A 26,515-nucleotide genomic window follows, 5' to 3' on the forward strand; every position below is an offset into this window, starting at 1 on the left:
GAGCATGTTTACCCACTAGATGCCAGTGCTTTGTTGGGAGCGAAAGAAATCATTCCATATCCCTCTGGGTTCCGTGAGGCTGGCAATAATCAAACAAGTGTCAGCAATGTTGATAAGAAAAAGTCAAAAAGAAGTTTAATAATAACATGTATATCTCCTGATTATATGGGAGAGACCTAGCACGACTGAGTAACTCACCCACTTTGCTTCAGATGTCATATTTGTCTAATTAAGACAGAAGAGCTCTGGGGGGAGAGAGGGTGGGTCAGTTAGGGAAATTACCAGGGAAGGCACAGGAGACAAAGATATGCAGATTAAAGTTCCACCTTTTCCACTGAAAAGGAATAAAGTAGGTCTTCCTGATACATATCTTTCCAGAAGTTTACAGTAAATATTTCAAAACAATCTCTGCCATAACTTTCAGAAGCCCTCCCATGAAATCAACCTTTTGCCAAAAAGACATATTTTGAGGTGGCAGATTTTTGCTGCCATCAGCCTCCCAGTTAGTTATACATTAAAAAATTTCCAGATATCATTAAAATTCCTCGGGGGACAAAACTGACCTCTGTTGGGATCTAGTGCACTAACTGAACATTTACTATATGCCAGACACAGTGCTAACAGCTATACATATACATAATTTCAATCTTCATGTTTGTCCCCATTTTGAAGATGAGAAACTGAGCTTTAACAGGATTAGATAAATTATTAAAGGTGACACAGCAAGTGAATGGCTGAGCTGGAATGTAAACTCAGAGCTATCTGAGTCAATACCCACTTTCTTCTCAAAAACAATGTAAAAAGTTGGCTCCCAGGCAAAGATAGAATCTATTCCAAATATTGCTGCTTCCCCATATTCTAATGCTAAGACTTTAAAATCTATATTTCCAGGCTTTTTATTAGATGTTTCCTTTTGGTTTTCCTATCAACTGTTTAAATTAGACATGCCTAAAGCTGGAGTCAACATTTTTGCTCTTTTCCTGTTTTTCCTCACTTCCCTTTTTCTGTTATTCATTTTTCCAAATAGATGTAAAATTTCAGATTTCTGTTTATCTTTTTGTGTCTTCTTGGGCAGAATGTTATTTTGTAGTTCCTGTTCAAATTCTGTATTTCATTTCTGAAAAAAAGTATTTTCTTTTGGATTTATTAGTAAAGAAACCATAATCAAAACCCAAATGTGAATCCTTTTGGACCTTAAGAAGTTTACTCTGTTTATCTGAAAATGAAAGTCCTTAAAAATAGTCAAAGTCTAGAAAAAAGAAACAGTGATGGGGAATTGCCATATTTTTTATTTTTCAAACATATAATGGTTCCTACTATGTGCCATGCACTGTACAAATATTTATTCATTTAGTATGATGTGAAACATCAAAATAGATTCCAAAGATATTATATTGGAACAAAAATCTGTCCTCCTCTGAAACTACATCTTTTTAGCAAAAGGCTGATTTCATGGAAGGGGTTCTGAAGGTTGGGTGAATTTTACCCTTTTGAAAGAGACAGTTATATGTATAAAAGAGATGCAATCTTCCTTAAGGTAGTCTTCCTTACCTAAATTCCTTATCTCTTTTCAGTGAAGAAGGCAGAACTTAAATCTGCATGCCTTTGTTTACTGTGCCTTTCTTAGATGCCTTAATGGACTGTTCCCTTTTCTCCCTGTTCCCTAACCTCCCTGTCTTAGGCAAGGCTATTTAAGACAGTATCAAAAGACGTGTGGTAAATTACTTGACCAAAGGGACTATATCAGGTGCAAATCCTCTGGAAGCTGATATTAATAAGTATAAGAGATTCATTTGGGGAAAATTCCTGTGAAATAACAAAAAGAAGTAGGACCTTCAGACCACAATTAGGTCTAGTACCAATGCAAAGAGAGGTGAAGGAAGAACAATTGGAAAGAATACAATTCTAGAGAAAATAGAATAGAATACAATTCTATTCTCAAACTAGAATAGAATACAATTCTAGAGAAAATCTCAGCCAGGCCCATGGGGAGGTCCAGAGCAAAGACTGCCCAGTAGATGAGCCCCATTCTGGATGGAACTGGTCCAGCTCCAGTACACCTAATACAACTGTTCATTTTCTGTGAACAGTTCACAAGGGCTGTGGCTTCAGTTTAAACACTGTAGAGGGTTTTGGAGGTATGGCAATTTTAACTTGTCAGCCAACTATACTTTTCACAACAGGCTCCCTCTTGGAGGGATAGCTGAGCAGTGTTCTTCTGTGGCTTACAGTAGATTGGTGTAAAGATTCAAGAGCAGATTAATTTATATATGTGAAATACATTTATAATAAATTAGGCATTTCCTACAAGGGGGGGGGGGGTAAGATGGGCTTCCTCCAATTGGCAATCCATTTAGAAAAAGTTAATTTAGATCCCACTTCATGCCATCTTCAATAGAAATAAAATCCAAATGGAGAAAGTATAAAAATATTTGAAGAAACTGTTCTTTAAATAATCTTGTTGGACCTTATGCAAAAGGCAGTGCCCAGAAGCTATCACAGAAATGAGAGATTTGATTAAGTAAAAATTAAAAGCCTCTGTGTGGAAGAAGCATCCTAACTGAAAAATCAGGTGATAGAGGAGAAAATGTTTCAGTATGTACGATAGGCAAAGGATTAACAGGTAGAATATATAAAGTGAGATTTCACATCAGTAAGAGATAAACAACCCTAAAAGAAAATGAAAAAAGATAAGGAATACAAATGGCTAATAAACATTGGAGGAAATGTTTCTACTCACTAGTTATCAGAGAATTGTGTAAGTTACTGGGAAAACCAGATAAAGAAAGTTTAAAATATTGGTAGTATGTATTTTTATACTGTAAAGGAATGTAGAATAGTTGGGGAAATGACTGTTTGGCTTTTCTAGCCTCTCACAGGGATGTGGGCAAGAAAGAAATAGCTTAGGTATGAATACACTTTGATTTAGTGCACCCTTAGTATCTACCCTATCCATGGAGAAGGGAATGGGGAGTGTTGCACAAACTATGGTACATCCTTGATAAGGAAAACTATGCAACAAATAAGTCAAGTCTGATTGGTTGATGTGGAAAGATTTTTCAAGTGAGGGACAGTTCACATTACCTGATTTTATATAAAAAGAACATATACCAGTTATCTTGGGGGAGGAACTGAAATGGAATAGGACTTTAGGGATTCATCTTTATTTCTATCATTTAAAGCATCTATATTAAGTTCCTATATTTCTCAAAAGGCTAAAAATAAGTTATATCAAGCAATAACCATCCTTCTTCCCCCTGAATCAATAAAATTCTAGTTCTCTTCTTTACATCAGTTTACATTCATCATTATTTTCCACAACAATCTTTGCTTTCTTTCTTTTCTATTTCCATAGCTACATCCCATTTTTTTAGTTTGTACTTGATTAGTTGTAATAGCCTTCTAATTGATACACTTCCCCACTTTTAAGAGCCCCCTCTGATGACCTGCATAAATTGATCTGCAGCCTTGAATCCACCTATAATTTTAATTCTCCTTTGGCATAACCCAACATATTGACCTTTCCCACCTATCAAAAAGCCATTATTTGTGGAGCCATTATTCTGCCTATTAAGGCAGGCGCCCTTCCCCAAAAGTTTAAATTCAGAGTTGGCATATGGGTGGTGGTGGGTGAGACAATATATGGGGAGAAGCATTTTGGAATTACAACTGTCCAAATACAGGGAGGTCCTGGGGCATGGTCTTGGATAAATCATTTCCATAGGTATCCACACTTCCTCTAAAATAGAAACTGCCATCCATTGCGCTGTTAAATGAAATAATTACGTAAACGATTCAGAGAACGACAAACAGGATTCAAGAAGTTCTTGATGAATCTTGATTGGGAGGGTGGGCGAAGTTCTCTGAAAGACATCTGGAGATAATTTGGGGAGATTTCTGGAGAAAAGGCGTGAGATGCGCCTGCCCGTGAAAGAAGTGGGAAGTTGAAAATTCGAGAAAGAGTAATCAAGTGTCACTAAAACTTTTTAATTAGAATTTGAAGCAGAGTTCCTAGGTTAAAAAAAAAGAACAAAGTGAAGAGGGTCTTTAGGAGACAGCGGAGGGACAGTACAGAATGAAGGGGAAATTTTGAGTTCTTTGCTGCACAATCACTTGTAAATAAATAAAAGAAAAATGTTAAAAAGCATGAGCCGTGCAGGTTCCACCGAGATTTGAACTCGGATCGCTGGATTCAGAGTCCAGAGTGCTAACCATTACACCATGGAACCGCCACGCGTATGCAGCCACGTCCGGCTCCCTAATCCTTAGAGAACCCCGCCCCCATCCACGAACCCAACATTCGGAGGCGGAGCTGTCGCGTCCCCCAGCGCCCTGCTCCCTGGCTTGGCGCAGCGAGGAAGGACGGAGAAGCTACTAGGGAGGAGGTGAGCGACCGTTAAGAAGGTAGTCGGCAGGGAGTCCAGGGCTGTTTTCCCCACCAGGGGTCCAGGAGCGACTGAGAAGTTACAGACGGGCACTATCATGGCGCGCGCCGCCATGCCTCAGGGGCGGGACGCCGCTCCCCGGAAGTACTTCCCCTGAGGGGCTGGGGCCTGCCGGAAGTGGCGTAGGAGCTGGGAGGGGTTCTTTACCAGGTCCGGCAGCTGAAGCTCAGCGCTCGGGTTACCCCTGCAGCGACGCCCCCTGGTCCCACCGATACCACTGCTGCTCCCGCCCCTTGGCTCCTCGGCCGCGCAATGGGCACCCGCGACGACGAGTACGACTACCTCTTCAAAGGTGAGCCAGCCCCAGTGGGCTCTCCCACTCTCCACGAGTCCCCCGCTCGGGGGCCGGGACACTCCCGGGGGACGCGCGTGCGGGCCACCCCTGCACTGAAGTCGGCCTTCCTCACCCCTTCCTTTCTGGGTGGCTTGACCGGCAGTCTCCGGCTCTGCCCCTCAGAAGGGTTTCCTCTCCACACAGCGAGCTCTCGGCGTCCTCCCCGCCGGCCTTCACTACCTTGAGAGCCCCTCACCGTCTGTCCTCACGCCTGCTGCCTTCTAAATCGGCGTCTTCTCCTCCACGGGTTCCCCCTTCCAAGGGCCCGCCCCTCCCACCATCTATCTTTTCGGGCTTGGCGCCTAGTCCCCCTCGGTTTAAACCCTTCCTCTCTCCCTTTTCTTCCTGAGCCCCTCTGTCAGGCCCTTCCCTACGCTCCTGTTTCCTTTGGCGCAGACTCCCACTGCTGGGCTTTTTCTTATCTACCCCCTTTCCCCTTAAGCGAGTCTCTCCTCTGCGTCTCCTTACAGCCCCTCCCCTCAAACTGACGCCTCTCCTAGCCATCTTTTCCCTCGCCGGCCAGGCTCCTGTTAAAGCCTGAGCGGACCCCACCCCCACCCTCCCCACAGCCCTCGCTTTCTGCCCCCGGGATTGGTAACTCCGTTCCTCCTTCCCCTTCCCAAGTAGTTTAGAGCTCTCCCTCTTTTCCAGTGCGACCCCGGCGGCGGGGGGGTGGGGGGTAGGCCAAGAGGGATTGCCCATCACCCATGCGCGCACTTGTCGCAGTGACCCGGCGCGGTGCTGTGACTTCCCACCTAGGCTTTTTTCTCTTACCCTCCCTCCCTACCCAGCGGCAACCAGCCCGGGATAACTCTCGACTCTGCTCGGGAGAAGGGGTTGCGGATGGGTGGTGGCTGTTATCCTTGCCAGACCTGAAGGCCCAGTTCCCGAACAGGAAAGGTTGTGCGCTGCACAAATACTAGCTTGCTTTATCACTATGGACTGGTCGCTTCCTGCTGCAACACTGGGAGGATTCAACCTTTTGGTGTTTTTAGAACAGGAAGGGAAGAGTCCTAGTTGGCCACATACCTTTCCCCAAAGGGTGGGGGGAGGTAGGGAGGAAGGGAGGGAGGGAGTGGTGTGCTTAGGGCGAATTAGGAAAACCTGTAGTGCCCTTGGACAAAATACTGGAGGGTAGGAAGTAGCTCCAAAGGGTTACTTATTGGTTAGTCCGGAAATAAACCAAAAGATTGGTTTTTCTGTTTTTAATTAACGAAGATAAAGGGTACAGTTGTGGATGAGAAAGAAGTACAGTAAATGCCTTTTTGTTTAGTGAATGCGCTTACTCTCTGGTGCTCTTTCTCTGCTCCTGAATTAGGGTAGCCATAAGTAGTATGGTGAACAAAGATCATTACCAGGGAGGAAGAAGCCATTGCTATTAAAGCTTTACAGTGGAGGGTGGAGTTTTAAAAGAATGTTAAGCGTGGTGCCTGTTTTTGACTTTGCCTTTCGTTGTTGAGAATGATTGACTAAAAGAAGCTGGAAACATGTCTTTGTTTTTTACCAGTACTTTACAAATCTTGGGATACTAACTGATGATATTTACCCTTCCCTGTCGTTTATTCCTCAGATCTAGAATATTGTACTATATAGGGTGCATACCTTTATTATCCATAATCCCCCCTCCCCGCCCCCCATAGTAAAAAGTTTTTTGACAGAAAAAAAGATACTTACTGCATTTTACCAATACGGTAAGGATAGTGTGAATTTGTTTGCAAAACTCTGCAAGGCTTCTCAGATAAGGTGAAAGTACTTAAGTGCAACTCTGGACACAGGTGTAATCAATAAAGGGAAATTTGATTTTTAAAATAAGGTACAGTAGTAGTGGGCAGCTAACTATCTTTGAAGTAACTAGCTTAAGAACAAAGTAGACTCAGCATATCTCCTGTTTGGTTTGGAACTTGAATATTGGTTGTAGAAAGCTATTTATTTATCTATTTTTCACGAAGACTATTCTTACTGAGTTAATAATATGCAGTTTATCACCCTGAGTTGATATGAGTACTTTTAACTTTATGACATTAGACCATCCTACAGTGAATGAGCGTACAAGGCTTTGGAATACTTAAGCCCTGATAAACTGATTCAGGCCATAAGTTTGCTTTGTAACCTTGGGAAAGTTGGCTTTTTCAAGCTTCAATTCCCTCATCTATAAAAAGGAAATTTACTACCTTTCAGAACTTTTCATAAGAATTAAATTGGGTTGGTTGTAAATTTTAGCTTTTGTGAGGACTCAGTAGTTACTGTGGTTCTTGTCAAATTTTGAACCTTTTATCTTTAAGTACATAAGCACTTAGGTGTTGATAAAGAAAACTTAAAACTAGGAATTTATAAAGTATTGTTTGTTTCCATGGGTTATGGCTTCATTTTGTTGCACATTATGCTGTTTATAGATAGGGTGTTTAAAAAATTCTGCTGAGAAGGATTTCCACTTTTTTAAAGCTCTTACAGGATATGAGTCACTTTTTTTTTTCACTTCAATGCTGATTGTTTAGCTGATTTCTTATTTATACAATTATATTTTGAAACAAAGTGACAGTAATTTCATTTTAAAATGGTTTCATTCTACATTGATTTATTCTGTAAATCTGCTTAGATAAGATGTAACTCTCCTCAGAGAAACTGACCTAGCAAAACTAATTGAGGGAATTGGAAATAAGTTTGTAACTCTAACCATTTGAAAATGAAGGAATGTTTTGACTAGTATAGGATGGAGTGATACAAATGGGGACCTAATATGGGGATAGCAAGACAATAATTCTAAGTTGTGTGTGTGTGAAGGAGTGTGTGGGGGTGAGGGGTATTAATTTAGAGAGTTAATTTTATTTTTAAGAACTTTTTATTTTAAAGTTCTACAAGTATTTACACAATAATGTGGTTAACCTGTGGAACATGAAAGCCTCAATCATAGTTCCATTTATAAATATTGTGATAGATACCAATCCAGAGTCATATTTTCTGAAAATAATCTGGCTGCATAGATTGTCACTTACAGCATTTTCTCTTCAGTCTTATTGAAGGTCACTTGTAATTAACCATCAGCTGATTGTCAGTGGAAACTATCTTAGGAACTGTGCTATATTGCATCTTATTAGTTTTTCTTTCACAACTTTGGTTGAGCAACTTGTTCTGCTGAATCACAAAAACATGTCTGGACTTCATCCTTATGGAATACATTTTATTTTATTTTCATATAATTTTTTATGGTGTCAGTTTTAAATAGTTTTAGTTATTGCATTTTCCATTCACAGTAGAGTGTTTATAAAGTGCAATACTGTTTTTTTCCCTGTGCACATGATCCCTATCCTATGCAAGTGGTTATTACTATAGCAGCTCAACTTTTTATTTTTTTGAAGACATTTATTTTAAAGACTTTTAAAGATTGGACTGTGAATATAGTTGAAAGAAACACCTGCAAGTTTATTTATAAAAATTAGCATGAAAATTATGGGTTATTCCTTTAGGTGATCGCTTTCAGGCCTAATGTACTATGATTGACTTGTTAAATTAAATTTTAGTCCCGTGACCAGTTTGCAAGAGAATGTCTAAAACTAAATCTGACTAAAGAGTGGAAATGTTTACAGAATAATGGATAAATATATATATCTTACTTTATGGCACTTAGCAGTCTAATATTTGACATGTTAATGAGCCAAATTTACTACGAGATATTAGAAATGATACTAAAAATTCAGCACATTCAGCAAGTGGTGATAAATAAGGTTTTTTTAAGACATGCTCTAGGTGCTTAATATAAATGCTATTATTTAATTTGTTAATATTATACCTATGTTAAATGGATAGGTTAAATGTACTTCCACTTTAAACATTTTATAAGTATACCTAAGATACTGGTTATGGAAAACAGTGACTGCAGACTCTTCCTGAGCTATATTGAATACAAGCATATAATTTTGTCACGTTTTTATAAAGCAATTAAATATTGTCATCTTTATGAGAGAAATGATTTTGATTAGAAATTGTGTGACTCCATGAACTTTTTTGGTTTGTATTTTAGAAATCATAGCCAGTAAGTACTCTTAGGTTGCTTAGGTAATTGAATGAGTTCTAGTTTATTTTTTTTATGTGAGCCTAACTGTAACGCTTCTTAGTTGGTTTCTTACTTGGTAACTGAAGAGAAGCAGCTTATTGTATCTTTTCTCAGCATCTTCTTGGTAGCAGTGTTTTTTAGAGAACCATTATCTTCTGTCATTTAAGATATCCTTTGGAGGTTGTTAGTCCTAATTCAGGCAACCTTGTGCATGTCTGGTTGACATAACTACTTTAAAAACTATTCATGAGTCTTGAATTATTTTCAGGTAAGGGTGCTATTTTTATAATGCTAAAATTGGTTATGTCAAGGGAAAAAATGCTTTCACTAGCTGTCCTCATGGCATCATAAAGATTTGAGGATGGGGAGATAATGAACATAATCAGCAATTAAAGTGAAGGCTGAAAGGCAAGAAACCAGAACTTGAAAGTGCTAGAGGTTTTTTGTTTTTTGTTTTTTTAATTTAAATTTTATTTTTATATTCCTCATACAATTACAACCCCCTTATTTTGACCCCATTCCCTCCTTTCCCCAACCCTCCCACTCACCATAGAGTGTCTCTGGTTCATAGTAGTTTGTTGATTTTGATATTTTCTTTCTTATAGTTATTCTTTTTCCTGGTCCCTTATTTAGGTTTTCTAGATTCCTGCTATGAGTGAGACCATCCGGTAGTTTTCTTTTTCTTTCTGGCTTATTTCGCTGGGCATGATCCATTCCAGCTCCATCCATGTTGCTGCAAATTGCATGTGTTTATCTTTTTTGAATGCTGAGTAATATTCCATGGTGTATATGTACCACATCTTCTTGATCCAGTCATCTGTTTTTGGGCATTTGGGTTGTTTCCAAAGCTTAGCTATTGTAAATAGTGCTGCTATAAACATAGGGGTGCAGGTGCTCTTTGGAATTGATGTTTCTGTGTCCTTTGGGTAAATACCTAGGAGTGAAATTGCTGGATCATATGGAAGCTCTATGTTTAGTAGGTCCAGAAATCTCCACACAGCTCTCCATAGTGGTTGGACCAGTTTGCACTGCCACCAACAGTGCAGGAGAGTTCCTTTTTCTCCACAACCTCGCCAACGTTTGTTGTTGCTAGTGCTAGAGTTTTTATGGGAAGAAGAGGATGTTCTTTGAGTTATTTATTTTCCAAAGACTGTGGTTCTGGAGACTTGCACTTTGGCTTTACTAGCCCCTGATTGGTGTATGAGTGCCTACAAAGTAGAAATACTTTTTCGCTTTACCTTCCCTATTTCCACTTCAAGTAAGGTTTTTATGACTCAGTGCTAATGTGGGCCAGAATTAAGAAGGTTCCTCGCCAGAATATCCAGCCTCTTGCCACTAGAGGCAACAGGGAAAGTATCCTATTAATTTGGTAAACTCTACTATTAAAATTGGGATCACCTTCAAAATGGTGGACCTTGGAAACTAACATATTCAACTAACCATCGTATAAAATTGGAAATGCAGTGTTTTTGTATGTTACTTTCATGACCATAACATCTTCCCTGATAACTAAATTAAAGCATTTACTATAATATCTGTATTTGCCATAATATCTTTTGGCACCTCTTTTTTTTTTCCCCCAAGATTTATTTATGCATAGAAAAACTGGAGTGTAGAGCAGAGCTGTGGGGGGAGGGTGAGAGGATTCACTAGTGACAGAGTGGGGAACAGAACAGGTGGATATACTGAAACAAACTGCTAAGGGGAGCAGTGGGAGACAGGAGAGGTCTGCTGTGCCCTGTGTGGGTTAGCTCCCTGGCCTGGGATTGAACTCATGCTGCAGTGGCTGGTTAGATAGCTTGATAGCGCTGAGACTTTAACCCCTGTGCCACCAGGGAGGCCCGTTTGGCACCTCTCTGAATGACTTTATAGTTAGAAATAATTCTGTGCTACATGGAGTTATTACCGCCTTCATGATTTCTTGCTGAATCAACTGTGGAGGAAACCAGAAAGAGATGCATTTTATAATGTACTCCCTGCAAGACTGTACAGAAGCCAGCTTATATCCGCTCTTGTAGCAAGGAAGGAATGCATAATGGACTATCTTTGCCCTCTGACCAGGGTGCAGTGGGCTCCCTTAGTTTTTAGCTCCCACTGCACCCCCCCTCCCACAATCTCATTCTGTATAGTAAGACCTGGTTTGTCTTTTTGGTGGTGTTTGTGCCTGTTTGTTTTTCTAGTCCAGGTTGTCTAAATCTTTTTGCTAGTAAATAGTAAGAAGAAGTATTATGAATCAACACTGGGAGTAAGTATAATACTTTCTGAAGTATCAAAGTTTTTTTTTTTACAGAAGAAAAAATGTTATCTAGCTCAGTAAACCTCTGAACTTATTAAGTTAAAATAGAAATGCTTTAAAACAAGTTAACTGTTTATTTACCTACTGTTTTTGAAATCCTTAAGTGTAATATTGCCTTGGGTAAAAAAAAAAAAACTCCGCATATTTAGTGAAAAAAACCTGCGTCCTCTATTAATCATAGGAAGTAAATAAAACCTTGTTTGAGAAAAAGGAAGCCAGAAGTGAAAGTGTATGCCCTCCTTTGCTTTGGCCTTGACTCATGGTAAGTCAGAATTGTGAGTCACGGATGGTTTTCTTGCTTCCTGCCAATCTGATAAATACAAAAGGGTTATAGTTTCTGTGATCTGGGTGGCAGAGTTTATAAATCTGAGGCCTCATATGTTACATTCTACTTAGGTGTGAGTACTGAAGTTACACCTAGTCTTTGATGAAACTAAGTAGAACTTACTCTTTTCTTCCCTAATACCCCACTAAAATTCTTTATTGCTTTTATGTCTTAAACATTTTAATATCAGATTCTTCATTTGGTTTAGGATTTATCTTTCATATTACTACTTTCTAAAGTACTAAGATTGGTGTAGCATTGATGGTAATTAGTGTATTTACCTGTCATCAGTGCCTAGTGGACCTACCAGGTTAAATATGATTAAATATGTACATTTAAGACCAAATACTGTATCTAGGTTACAAAGAATTAGTTGATTTTATTGATTAGTAATTTTCTTGACCTGTTACCAATCAATTCCCCAGCCCTTTCAAAATATTGGATGCCTTACCAGTTTGTTTAGCCTTTATTTATTTGGCTTCAAAACATGGTGGTATTCTGGATGTGTTTGCTTCATTCATCTGACATTAAGTTCTTTGTCTTTGCAGTTGTCCTTATTGGAGATTCTGGTGTTGGAAAGAGTAATCTCCTGTCTCGATTTACCCGAAATGAGTTTAATCTTGAAAGCAAGAGCACCATTGGAGTAGAGTTTGCAACTAGAAGTATCCAGGTTGATGGGAAAACAATAAAGGCACAGATTTGGGACACAGCAGGGCAAGAGCGATACCGAGCTATAACATCAGCGTAAGTCTCATAGTTTTTAAGTTCTGTGAAAGAAAGTGCTGTCAAGTGAATTAGCTGGTTTTTGCTATTGGAAAATTGATTCCCTTATAAGAATTCCAGTATTAGGATTTTGAAATTTGTAACTGTGCTTTAAAAATATATGTAATCCATACATTCAAGTCTTTTTTTTTTTTTTATTTAAAGATTTATTTTTTTATTTATTTATACAAGCACTGGGTGCAGTCAGAAGCGCAGGAGGGTGAGAGAATTCACCAGAGCCAGGGCGGGGAGCAGAGCAGGCAGAAGGACCGAAGCACACTGCTGAGGGGAGCAGTGGGCGGCAGGAGAGGTCTGCGCGCCATGTGGGACCCTCCTCTGGTGGCCTGGGAGTAGCGGGGGGATCAAAGCGGCGCCGCAGAGGCTGCAGGCAGCTTCGCAACCCAGTGCTCAACTGCTGCGCCACCGGGGAGGCTTCATATATTTAATTCTTGATGGTGTTCATATCCATCTGTGGTTCTTTCCTTTTTCTTTTGTTTTTTTAAGATTTATTTATTTATTTTTATTTATACAATAGCTGGGGTACAGGCCAGAGGCTCGGGAGGGTGAGAGGATTCACCAGAGACAGATGGGAGCAGAACAGTCAGACAGACCGAAAACACTGCTGAGGGAAGCGGTGGGCACAACAGGAGAGGTCTGCTGTGCCATGTGGGAATCTCCCTGGCCAGCCAGGAATTGAACCCGTGCTGCAGTGGACAGCTTCACGGCACTGTGCGCAACCTACTGCTCCACCTGGGCTGTTTTCTAATAGTAAAATATGTTTCTTTTTTCAGATACTATCGTGGAGCTGTAGGTGCCTTATTGGTTTATGACATTGCTAAACATCTTACATATGAAAATGTGGAGCGATGGCTGAAAGAACTGAGAGATCATGCTGATAGTAACATTGTTATCATGCTTGTGGGCAATAAGAGTGATTTGCGTCATCTCAGGGCAGTTCCTACGGATGAAGCAAGAGCTTTTGCAGGTTAGTGATACAAATTCCATGATACTGCTATGGAATATTTTGCTGTTATCTTCCTAATGAGGGTAATTGGTCATAAGTTTCAGAAAGGTAAGCATGAATGCTCAGCAAAGATTGTTTTGCAAGTTTGTGATGGGCAGTATCATTCTTTTGCTTAAATTGGTATCATAAAACACTAGCGTTTTGAGTTTTGGCTCCCAAAAATTGAATATAAGTATGTAAATACCATCTTTTCTCTCCTTGGAAAAGGGGTGTAGATGAAATTTATCAGCAAATTTTATGCTTTGTTTCTTTTTCCATTATGTCTCGTTTTCTCAAAGCTGCTGTCTATGGGTCTGAAGACTAGAGGCCCAGGGAGTGTAAAAGACCAGCAGATGTAGCTGCTTAGGAACTATGCATTTTTTGACTGTATAGAGGATCTGCCTGTCTCTTGCTCCTCTCTTTTGGTAGGGACAGCCTGCTAGAAGTCACCATTGTGCATTTTTGGCTAGTGAAGATTTTGACTTAAACCACTAGTGATTATGCGGTGGATAAAGTTTTCCATAAAAATTTTTAAAATAAAATTACATTGTAATCTGTGTTCATACCATAGCTATATGGTAAATGGAGAGGAAAGTAAGGGATGGAAATAGCTGGGCATTTGGTAATTTTACTATGTTTTGAATAGTGTTATTATTTAGTGGTAGTAAATAGTATTTAGATATAACAAGTATTTTAATTAAGAAGCCGATGAAAATTTCTCACTAAATGCTATATTGCTAAAGTATAACTGAAGTGATACCATACTGCTCAAGAAGTTGGAAAGAAGTCTTAGGTTTTAGAAAGTTGTTAATTTCCTTTTGAAGACTTGAGTGTATCATGTCCCTTGTGTTAAAATTTGACAAGGCTGAAGTTTTTGTTTCCCCACAGAAAAGAATGGTTTGTCTTTCATTGAGACATCGGCTCTAGACTCTACAAATGTAGAAGCTGCTTTTCAGACAATTCTGACAGGTGAGACTTGCATTTTCAGATTAAAACTGTTGGAATTGGAAGTTCTAGGAAGTTAATTTAAACAAATTAACCTGGAAACTAAATACTATAAAACTAAGAATGAGTATCATTTGAGAGCTACTATAGTAAAAGCTGTTTAGAGTAGAAAATTGCTTACAGTCTTTGCTTGCTAAGCTTTAATAATTTTAATTCTTCCACTTCATAGTGGCAGAAATACTTTGAAAACAATCTTTTTACTTCTGTTACCTCAGTCCATGTATTCCATACATTATGGTCACAAGCGTAAACTAATGCTTAAATATTTTCATAAGATAAGTTTTGAAATCCTGGTTATGGAAAGACATGAATACCCTTTTGTAAATCAGTAAAGAAAAGGCATTCTTGTTTCTGATGTTTGAAGAAACAGTAAGGGAGAAATATATTTTAAATGAAAAAAAAATTTTTACTTTTTAAATTAAAAAAGAAAGTAAAATTCTCCCATGATATATACAAGCAGCAGCAAGGGGAAAACAAGCCAGTAATGCATGTAGAAAGTTTAAATAAGTAATGGGAAAGGAGAAAAGTGCATGCTGTTTTAGAATGTGGATTTGCAGACCTAAGTCAGCCTCAGGGATAAGACATTTTGTATGTGTTGACTCATATTTTCATATTCACCCTGACTTATTAGAATTAAATATTAGAGCTGCTCAAGTTTTTTGTTTTTTTTTTTTTTTTGGTAAAGATTTATTTATTTATGCGTACAAGAGCTGGGGTATAGGCCAGAGGTGTGGGGGGGGTGAGAGGATTCACCAGAGACAGAGTGGGGAACAGAACAGGCAGACTGACTGAAATACACTGTGACGGAAGCAGTGGGCAAGGCAGGAGAAGTCTGCCGTGCCATGTGGGTAGCTCCCTGGCAGGCAGGGGGATCGAACTCATGCTGCAGAGGCTGCAGATAGCTTCACAGTGCTGTGTTTAACCCCTTGTGCCACCAGGGAGGCCCAGAACTTGTCAAGTTTAATCTTGATCCACTAATAAGTACTTTGATGGGTTTTTAACTACTTTAAAATTGTATGCTCCTTTTAAGAACTTGTGACTTAGAGCCTAGTCTTAATATATCCTACTATCTTACATAGTGTTCTAGAGCCATCTATATGGAGAAATGGTTAAATAGGTAAGTGTTATTGTAATATAAGAAGACTTTATTTTTTGTATGTAACACTTCTATTAGAGGTTAGCAGTTTTGACTGTTGTAAAACAGTAAAACAACTGTAAAAAGTGTAGCATATAAAACCTAGAATTTAAGAGCATGAACGGGAAACTTGACTGTGATTCTGGTCCTGATTTCTCCATTTATTATTAGCTCTGTAATTGGGCAAGTTCCTTTCTAGGTCTTATTTTCTTCAGGTAAGTTACTTAACTTTCTAGGCTTCAATTTCTTTAAAATTTAAATATGTTGTGTGAAGTTCTGTTTTTCTTTTTGAGATAGGGTTTGTGTTTATAAATACTTGTGAAAATTGTTTTTATTTTTACTTGTGATGTTCTTTGACTTGACTGTTATTTGGTGACTTATAAAAGTTTTTGTCTGTAATGCCCAGAAAAGAATTACCTGTCATGGGTTACACTCTGGATTTCAAAAAATGAGTGTATGAATTCATACATGTAAAATACTTAGCTATCTTTGGTACATAGTGAATATTTGATAAGTTAGTAAATTAACAGCAGTTAAGGCCTTAGTTACTAAAAAGTAGGTAAGCCATTTAACTCATTAAAAATGAACTAAATATTGGAATTTTCTGTTAAAGTAACCAAAAGTACGTATTTAGGTTGGATAGTCTTTAGAATATAGTATTTAAAATCTTCTCTGTATCAAATTTCATTGTAGATTGTTTCAAACAAGCAATATTTGATTAAATATGCAGTATATTTGCTAATCCTGCTTTTTTCCTTTATAACCCACTTGTGTGAGTTACAGTAAACAAATGTGAAGAATATTAAATTTAGACCTAGGAGTTGCAAATGTTTCCCCCCCCCCCCCCCACTTTGTTCCCATTCCCATTATAACTAAAGACATTAAACTTCTCTGGTCCTCAGAGTCCTAATGTCTTGAAATGAGTGAGTTAAATAATCTTGAAGGTCTCTGACTCTCTTACACCCTTTGAATACCTGACTTGAAAAAACTAGTCGATCCTTGTTGGGATTTTTAAAAATCTTTTCTGCTACAATTTTAGCCCATTCTCAATTTCTAGCCCATTTATTTTGATGTTACATGAAGATGAGGCAAAATCTTTTCTTCATATGTAATTACCTTTTTGTATCTTTTTGTGACATTGAACTTAGTGATCTATACAGATATGAATTCACTAACAAGCAATGATGTTTGTGTACATACCTCAAACTTAAAATTGAAACTACTTTGTCCTTAAAAGTGAAGAACACTTGACTTTTCCTTAAAATTCATTCTAGATTGAATTTTTGTTAACTGCTTACTTAATTTGGCTTGTTAGCCAACAAGATGTTAGCTTCATTTAGTACCGTTTTTCCTCTTTCTGTTCACTATTTCCTCAGCTTTCTGCATAAATCTTGGTGTCTCTCTGTGGGCTCAGAAATCACTGCATGTGGCAGCAGACAGCTATACTGTTTTGCAAGTGTTTGAAAGTTTGTTCTAAAATTCTGTATTCCTGAGGGAGTATTAATGCATAGAAGAAATAGGAAAGAGAACTGTCTTTAATGTTAGCTGTGTTAAGGGAATATTTACTGTGTGTTTTGATATTACTGGAAGAAATGAATAACTTTTTAATTTTAATATGCAAATTTATATATTGGAAAATTGTATTATCCAAAGTTGATTGTGTGTCTTATTTTAGAGTTGATTCATGGCATTCTTGACATCCATGAATTTGATAGTAACTCCATGACATAATTTTGTTGATGACATGTTTTAGAGGTAGTCAGCTAGGACATGAGTGAGTCTAATAGACTGCCCAGCCTCTGAATTTCAGTGCAGATTTTTCTTTCATCCTCAGTTTCATTAAGGGATGATTTTAATTGTTCCATACTCTTATTTTTTTTCTTTTAACTTTGGATTTTGACAATTTCAGACTCAAATTTGCCATAATAGCCCAAAGAATTTGCAAATACCCTTCACCCATATTCTTCAGCTGTTGATGATATTTTACTACATCTGCTTTTTTTCCTTTTAAGTATATATACATTTTTTTCTGTGGCACTTGACAGAAAGACATGTCACCCTTTAAACCTGAGTGCTTTAAGCATTTCCTGAAAACAAGCACATTATTTCACAATTATAGTACAAAATCAGTTCAATAATAGTGTTACATCAATGGTTAATAGCTACAGATAATATTCAAATTTTCAGTTGTTCCACTTAGTTCATATTAGCAAAAGCAAGCCTGTGATCACATCGTGTGTTGCATTCATCTTTCTAATCTCTGATTTGAACATCTTGAAGGGACTGCATAGGACTTGGTGTATCACTATACATTTGGTTTTAAAGGAGAACATGACCTTGAAAGAGGAAAATATTTGCATCTCATTTAGCAAGTTACTAGTCCTCATTATCTCTCCCAGTCCCCACTTAAATAACCTTTAATCAGATGCCAGCTAGAAGTTACCTGCTTCCTTTTTTCTTATCAAATTTTTGTGGGCTTGTGTGTGTGTGTGACAGAGAGAGAGACACAGAGACAGAGACACCTAGCCACAAGAGACTTTAAATTGTAGTGTCTCTTCGGGCTCATTCTCTCTGAAAGAAAAAATTTCTCCTAATTTTTTTACCAATTTTCCTTTGGTTTATTGCATTGTTGGCATTTTATTAGTGGACATCTTTTTGGTGCCTGGAGCAAATATAGCAGTAATCTATTCCTACAGAACAGTATGCGGTACTTGCAGTTACACAACACAGCTCAAATTTCTTGCTTTGTAATGAGATCTCTTTAATTATTTACCTTTTTGTGTTCTCTGAGAACTCTGCTTTTCCATCTTCCAGTGTTTGCTTTTCATGTAAGAACCTGTAAAATAACCTGTTTTGTTTTGATTCTCCTAACTTAACCTCCAAAACAATTTGTAAAAATGTGTAGAGTCACTTAATCATTTGCACTTGGAAAAGAAGAGCCATCCAATTTGGGATTAGAAAACAAAGAACAAAGAATGAATGGCATAGTTTTACTGTAAATTGATGATTATTTTTATTTTTTAGTCACTAGCTTGATTAAATGACTTTTTTTCCTCATTGCCTTTGACATATTCAGGTTCCCTCCCTTTTCAGTGAAAAGAATCTTAATGATGCATTCATAACCTTTGTCTTTCAAACTCTAATCAGTAGCCTAGTGTTCCTTTATTGTTTTAATTTTTTTTGATGTTTTTTCACCTTTGTCCCCCCCCCCCAAGATTTATTTATTTATAGAAGCACTAGGTACAGTCAGAAGGGCAGAAAGGTGAGAGAATTCACCAGAGCGGGGAACAGAACAGGCAGACTGACGAAATACACTGCTGAGGGGAGCAGTGGGAGCAGCAGGAGAGGTCTGTCACACCATGTGGGACCCTCGCCCGGTGGCCGGGGATCGAACCAGCGCTGCAGAGGCTGCGGGCAGCTTCGCAGCCCAGTGCTTAACCACTGCGCCACCAGGGGAGGCCCGTTTTTTCACCTTTGAACCACTGTCAACTTTTAACAAATTTTAGCAATCCCCAGCCTCCCAAAAGAGTATAGCATAAGAAAAGGTACACGGGGCTTGTCAGTGGTTTTTGTTAGTTGACTGTAGTTTGCTGTTACTCAACTTTAGGGAATTAGTTTTTAATTGGGGGAAGATATGCATTAATTTGGTTAATTTTTTCTTTGACTTTTTGTTATCCAAAGTTTTCAACATACCCAAAGTAGGATAGCATCATAAATTCCCATGTAGCTGTATCAGCAACCATCAGTTCATGGCCAGTCTGTCTTCCATCTACTCCCTCCCTCATGATTTTGAAACAAATCCCAAATATTACAGCATTTCGTTTATAAGCATTTCATGATGTGTAACTAAAATTACTAGCACTTAAACCCATAACAACAAAACCTCTTAAAAATTGACAGTACTACTTTATTATCTATTATCCAAGCAGTATTAAAATTCCTGTCTCAAATTTATTTTCACCATTCAAATTAGAATCCAAGTGATTTTCATACATTGCAGTTCTGTTGTTATATTCTTGGAGCAGCTTGAAAATATTCCATTTTTTCATTTTTGACCCCATAACATGACATTCTTTAAGTTTTCAAATATTACAGAAATAATAAACACTCATATACCCTTCTTGATACATCAGTTACTAACATTTTGCCACATTTGGGGAGGTGTGTGTTTATACTCCCCTCTCTCTTTTACAAAGTAAATTGCGGGTATTGCAGCTCATACTCAGTATCTTTTAAAGATTTAGTTTTTAGATTTTAAATCTAGGATCTGGTAAAGGATCACACATAATATTGATGGAATTGTTTTATATCTGGGTTTTCAAAATAGGCCACTCACCACCAGTTAAGAGCACTTAGAATGTGGCAAATGGACTGAGGAATTGGGATTTTGAATAATTTAAATAGATGGTTACTGCATTTGGACAAATCAGATCTAAGAAATTTATCTCCTTTTTTTTTTTTTTAATATTTATTTATGTGTACAAGCATTGGGTACAGTCAGAAGCACGGGAGGGTGAGAGAATTCACCAGAGCGGGGAACAGAACAGGCAGACCGATGAAATACACTGCTGAGGGGAGCAGTGGGTGAGACAGGAGAGGTCTTTCATGCCATGTGGGACCCTCGCCAGCGGCTGGGGATGGAACCCGGCTGGGGATGGAACCAGCGCTGCAGAGGCTGTGGGCAGCTTCGCAGCCCAGCGCTCAACCGCTGCCCCACCAGGGGAGGCCCTATCTCCGTCTTTCATATGTACTGTATGACAGCTTTTTTTGAAGAGTCCTGACAGTTGTCTTCCTCATTTGAAATTGTCTTTTTCCTCAGGATAAATTCATTTTAAACAATTTTAGGCATTCATAGAAATGCATTGTGTTTGTCCTTCATAGTACAACATAATAGGAGGTACATCATGACAATTTGTCCCTTACCTTTTGAGTGTTTTATTTAGAGAAAGCACTGGGAGAACTAAAATAATTAATATGCATTCTCTGTTGAGAGGGAACTACCTTAGGCAATGCAATGTAAAAGATACTTGCTGTAGAGGAAATTAATAACATTCACCCTGTTGATTACTTATCAATCTCTTCTATGGTGGAGATGAAGCAGTGAATACTGGTAGAGTTTTGGCCCTTATTAAGTTTAATGTATAATGGAAGGAGGTAGATAAAAATACAATTAATTTAGGTTACATGTCATATAAAATCTTAGTTACCTGTTTTCGAATAATTATTTCACTGTAGTTTAGTTCAAGAGGCACTGATGAACATACTCTTTCCCTCTTTTTCCAAGTATCTTGTGGAATTTTGTGATGTTTTTCCCCAATACCTAGTGTATCTAATTGTGTGATTTTATTTTTTTTTCCCTTGGTACAATGTCAATGTATGTAGGTTTTTTCCTTTGGTAACAGCAGGCTGAAAATGCTCATCATTCTAAGCCCACAAACTATGTAATCTGTTTAAACCAAGATTTATTTAAGTGGTTGGGTGATTCTTACCTTGTGAAATGGAAAACTTTCTTTTCTTACCCTAAAGAAAAGTGTTATAATAAGGTTGAGTCTAATCAACTGTTGTTTGAAAATAAAACTTCATGAATTGTTTGAAATTTAATTTGCAGTTCTTGCAAATGTTACCTACTTCTATGTATCTTTTATATTAACTGTTGACAGGGCTATTCATACTGAACAATGCTGTTTCTTTTTTTTACTCAGAGATATACCGTATTGTTTCCCAGAAGCAAATGTCAGACAGACGTGAAAATGACATGTCTCCAAGCAACAATGTGGTTCCTATTCATGTTCCACCAACCACTGAAAACAAGCCAAAGGTGCAGTGCTGTCAGAACATATAAGGCGTTTCTCTTCTCCCCTAGAAGGCTGTGTATAGTCCATTTCCCAGGTCTGAGATTTAAATATATTTGTAATTCTTGTGGTCACTTTTGTGTTTTATTACTTCCTCATTCTCAATGAATTTTTCCATGTCTTAAGTCTTTTGATTTTGCTTTATAAAATCATCCACTTGTCCCGAATGACTGCAGCTTTTTTTCATGCTATGGCTTCACTAGCCTTAGTTTAATAAACTGAATGTTTGGATTCCTCAGTTATTGTTTACTTTTCATCATGGAAGCCTGTCGCTGTAGAACTTGATCACTTGAAACTCAGACCTAGGTCTTGATCAAAGTAAGACTTTAGAAATAAGCTATCATTTTGCCACAGAGCAACTTACAATTAATACACTCTCTCAGTGCAGTGTATATTTTCACAGGTTTAGGAATTGCCCTGTAAACTTAGAAGGATTTTGAAAGCTTGAAAATTTTCCATTCTGGAAGTCAATTTCTAAAATGCCTTAATAGGGTTATGTAGCTTAATAAATTTTGTTTTTTAATTTTTGTAAGCATCAAAGTTGATTAGAGAAGGGGGCACTTTTCTGGACAAGAATTATCAACACAAAAGACTGTTGTGGTTTCAGTAGCTCTATGGTTGTGGGGCCATATGTTATATAATGTTTCCCGGCAGGGTGGGAATTGGAGAGACTGGTGGAATTCCATCTGAGGTGCCTCTGTGGCAACGATTAGGCAGCCCAGGTTATTCATCTAATTTCCCAACAGTAGATTAGGTGGCATTTTATTGCCCCGGCAATAACTGATTTAATGCTCTTAGTATAAAAGTGTTAATTTTGTCTTAAAAACCTTCCAGTAAATGAAATGCAACTTAGTTTTATCACCATATCCACCAGCAAGCATGGATAATATTTTAACAAAGCTGATTTTTGAGTTTTGCAGTATATTAAGGAATATAGTCGGGTTAAATATCTGATTTCAGTATGTCTAAAGAATACAGTGAGAGGTTAATTTCTGCTCAAGTGTTAATCACTTAAAGGCATGTATTCTTTTAGTATGTAAGGTGAAATAGTAACTTGAGTTTAAATAGAGTGCATTTAGGCATTGTACAAATCTGAAATAATTTTCTTTCACTACATTATTGAAATCAATGGAGCAACTAATTTCTCATTCAGAAATGTGCACACTAATATTTTGTTTTACTTTCTTGTGGATAATATTAAGCACTTAAATCTGCAGTGTTCTGAAAGTTGTGTTAACTGAAGTGATACTATTCAGGATGGTGATATATCACAAAAATATGTGTGTGGGTTTGCATAGATTACTATGTTTCATAGTTAATCTTCTGTCTTTTGCGGTGCTCATGACGTGTGGGGCACACGGAAGGCATTGCTGTGGTCAGTCATTTTGGTTTTCTGTAGCCATTTTATTTTAGTATATTGGTTATGAAGATGCTATTATCTGTTTGTAAATTGCTACTTTGTATTTTATGCATGCTCTGTAACTTGATTTTTTTTTTTTTTTGTTACTTATTTGGAATATGTTCACATTCTAATAAACAGTTATGGGGGGACTATTCTTTACGTTGTCACATTACATTTTTCCTAAGAGCTTTTTGAATATAGCCATGGAATATTGGATCTGATTAGTAATAGCATAGGTTCCTTGCATTATAGGGTAAACATTGAATTGGAATATAATTGTATGAATTTAGCTTTGATTTTAGATATGTACTTCATTCTTTGCTTGGAAAAAGCATTATCAAAAAATATTAGAGAAGTAGCCTTATGTTATCAGACTTCCATCACTATTTTACCCAAAATTAGTAATGAACTTTTTACAAAATTAATAAAGGAGAAACTAGTTAGTAAATTGAAAGTAAATAAAATTTTTTTTTTTTAACTGAGTGTGGACTTAATGTTGCCTTGAGCATGGTTGGCTCTTGGGAGAATTCCAAGAAATCTTAAGTAGCGGTAGTAAAAAATGACTTTGCATTTCAACAAGTGTACTCATTCTGGATGGTATCTTAATGAAACAAGCTGAAATAAGAAACATTAATTTTTTAAATATTATGAAAATTTTGGGGTCAAGGCACTTTAAAAGTATCTTGCTGCTTGGTCTTCAGTTATTTTAACATTGAATTTTGAAACTTGTATTCTGAGAGTGTAGCCATCTCAATTTAAGTTTGTATGCCACTGTTTCCATGTTCTTTTTCTCTCTAATTGTAGTCATTATTCTGAAAGGTAAGTTACGTTTTGCTGCTGCATTGTGTAGGCTGAATTCTTACTCTAAAAAGAAGTGCTAGCCAGTCACTTAGTTCTGCAGAAAAGTTGGACTTTTTAAACAGTTTGCATTGCCTGTTAGAGCTAATCATTTATTTTACCCCTGGGAAAATGAACATCTTACTTTCTGTCTGCAGTGACTTGTATTTACAAAATGGAAATATTTTCAGTGGAGTGACCTATGTGATAAGCTCTTCTTTGTACCTTAAAGAGAAAAAACTGTGTTGACAATTTTGGCAAATTTGGGAGCAGAATAATTCAGAGACTGGGTGGATAATTGAGATCTTATTTCAACCTCTTAGATGTTGATTTATAGATGTTTTTTGAACAGAGGAGACAAATAGACATTGGCTATTTGATGTGTCACAAACATAAGCTTGAAAAAGTTTAAAACAAAATACAATTTTGTATGTGTACAATTTTGTTTGTGGAGAAAAAAATGAGAGGAGAGCATTCCATCACATCATTTAGTGGGTTAGCATCATAGACCTAGTGCTAAAGAGAGGAGGGCTGATTTTTGTTTTCCTGGTTGGGACAGTGCTGGTGTCACACTCCTGGGATTTGACAGGTCACCTTTTCCACTCCACTATACTGTATTAAAAACAAATTGGGATTGTCATTCTGATGTTTTAAAGAGTGGTTGTTCTCACAAAATGTGGGAGGCTATTAGCAAATTATACAAAATGCTAACTAAGATCATTACAGTTTATGGTAGGAAACCATTAGACTGAGATAAATTTAATTGAAGTATTCACTTTTTTGAATATTGAAGGATAAAGAGTACTTGAAAGGACATTGCATACACAGACTATGTTAAACTTCGTGAGTTCAAAGATTGAAAGCGGTCGGTATCATAGAGCACTTGACTGGAATTTTAGTCTGTTCTGGTCTTTTTATCTCAGCCTCATATTCGTTGAGCTAATGAGGAATCGGGTTAGATAGTTTCTGGGGTTTCACCCCAGCTCTAATTCAGTAATTCTCTGAATGCGTTCTCTTCAGGTACCAAAGCCAAATCATTATACATTCTAATTGACACTTAAATTTGATGCATAAATGTTTTTGGTCTTTATAATTTGATTAAAATGCTATCTTTATTTCCACGTTAATGCCATTAAAAAATGAAAGCTTTCAGAATATTTGCAAAACGACTGTCAATTTCAGTCACATGCATCAAAGTGTATACCATGTCAACTGTACATTGAAAACTGCTTTTTTTTTTTTTTTTTTTTGCTTTTACTATTGAAAAATCGTCTGGCTTTTAATATGTACTTTAAAATATATTTGTCTGGGAGAGATCACTTTCAAAGACACTTTTGTGTTTAATTTTTAAAGAATTATGTCCAGTCGGAATCCTTCTAGTGGAGCTAGCCAGAGACTAAGTGATTAAATCCAATTATATAGATGTATGTCGACAAACATAAATGTTATTATTTGGCTGCTGGTATAGTAATCTAATTATTGGTAGTCTATACATTATTTGAATTCACTTGAAGCATAGACTTGATTGTTCTGTGTACAGATGTCATGTATATTGGCTGTTAACTACTGTTATATAACTGGCTGTTATCAGTACCAACAATGTTAATGAAAATTAGTAGCCAGCAGTTTCTTTCCTATATCTGGAATTTAACCTTGCCCCACATCACAAAATCTCAAGTCCTATTATCCCCATCCCAATAAGTGTACTGCTTTTAGCAGCCATTTTCCTATTTATAGCCTCTAGTCTCTCGGCATACCATTTTGTCAGATATTTCTGGGTAAATGGTCTGGGTCACTATCTTAAATTCAAGAAGGTACGACTATTGTGCTAGTCTTTCTGCCACCGCTCTTGTCATGTGAACCTAAGGATATTATACAAGGTCTTACCTGAAATGTGACAATCTGGGAAGCCCCAGGAAGCAAGCAGCACTTTCTGTAGCCTGCCTTTGATGTGAAACTAACTGTGAGGAGGAGGTTAGGGATTCTCAGTTTTGGTTTTTATTAAAATGGATGCCTACAGAGGCGTATATATAAAGTTTCTCATCCCCATGACTTCTCTTACCCTAACCCATGGCTCTGGGGGGAGCTAAAAATGGCTTGGGAGACAGAATCTGGAATGAGAAAAGAACCTGACAACTGTAGCTACAGACAAGAGCTGCTCTCTTCCGTGGATTTGGATTAGATCACTGTTCAGTCTTTCTAGCTCTGCATGCCAGGGAAGAAAATGTATAATCACTAAAACCCTGCTAATCACCCTCGACCTCTATGTCTGCCCTTGGTAATCACTGCATTATAAAATCACAAGGGCAGGAAATGTGCTTTGTTCATGTTTACATTCTAATACTACCCACCTAGAAATAATTAACAATTCCTCATGTCAGAAAAATAAAAGCCGTAAGGAGTAAGGGGGCTAATTTTTCACTTTAATTGTTCACTTTGTGTAATTTGGGGAAACTGGTCTGAGAATTGCCATTCAGGTTGGAAATTTTTAAAAGGTGACATAAAATTACTGTATTATAGGTATATTTATAATTACAATACATAAATATAAATACTAATAGTATAGTATGCTAAATAGTATAATGATATACTAAATAATATATGTACCATCCTCCCCCTCTGAGGAAGATTTCCCATCTCCTGTTGCTGTCGTGTACTGATTAAATGGTCTCTTCTGTTTTCCCTCTGTTAGATGAATGACTAATAGAATGTATCATTCTTGATTCTTCTGTAACGAGTGTACAACCTACAGCTACTGAGTGTACAACCTACAGCTACTGAGTGTACAACAACCTGCAGCCTTTGGTTACCATTTGTGGTATTGGGTAGTACTCTGAGCTTCGCAAATCATAATCTTAACATTGTTACTTTCAGTAAATACCTTTTTAGTCTTGTAGTTCTTAATTGTTTTGTCTTGAACAGATTGTCAAGCTCAGGCCCTTGAGAATTGTCAATAAGTTGTTTTCTGAATGAGTCATAATCTTTAGAGAAAAGGTATTATTTTGAGATTATTTTATTAAATGGAAATAATAAGTTATTTCATGTAAGCCTTGTGAACTCACAAATTG

The 26,515-nt window shown here is 37.4% G+C and overlaps 1 protein-coding gene across 1 annotated transcript; it reads left to right on the top strand.

The window, feature by feature from the left end:
- Nucleotides 1-4,697: 4,697 nt before the first annotated feature.
- RAB11A (RAB11A, member RAS oncogene family) lies at nucleotides 4,698-21,198 on the top strand (the record flags this gene model as incomplete). Its single annotated transcript, XM_084240541.1, has 5 exons — nucleotides 4,698-4,737; nucleotides 12,000-12,195; nucleotides 13,005-13,198; nucleotides 14,105-14,185; nucleotides 21,059-21,198. The coding sequence occupies 5 exons, from the start codon at nucleotides 4,698-4,700 to the stop codon at nucleotides 21,196-21,198; spliced, it is 651 nt and encodes a 216-aa protein (XP_084096667.1).
- Between the last annotated feature and the right edge of the window lie 5,317 nt (nucleotides 21,199-26,515).

The sequence above is a fragment of the Talpa europaea genome, assembly GCF_964194135.1.
Source record: "Talpa europaea genome assembly, chromosome: 8".
NCBI lineage: Eukaryota > Metazoa > Chordata > Mammalia > Eulipotyphla > Talpidae > Talpa > Talpa europaea.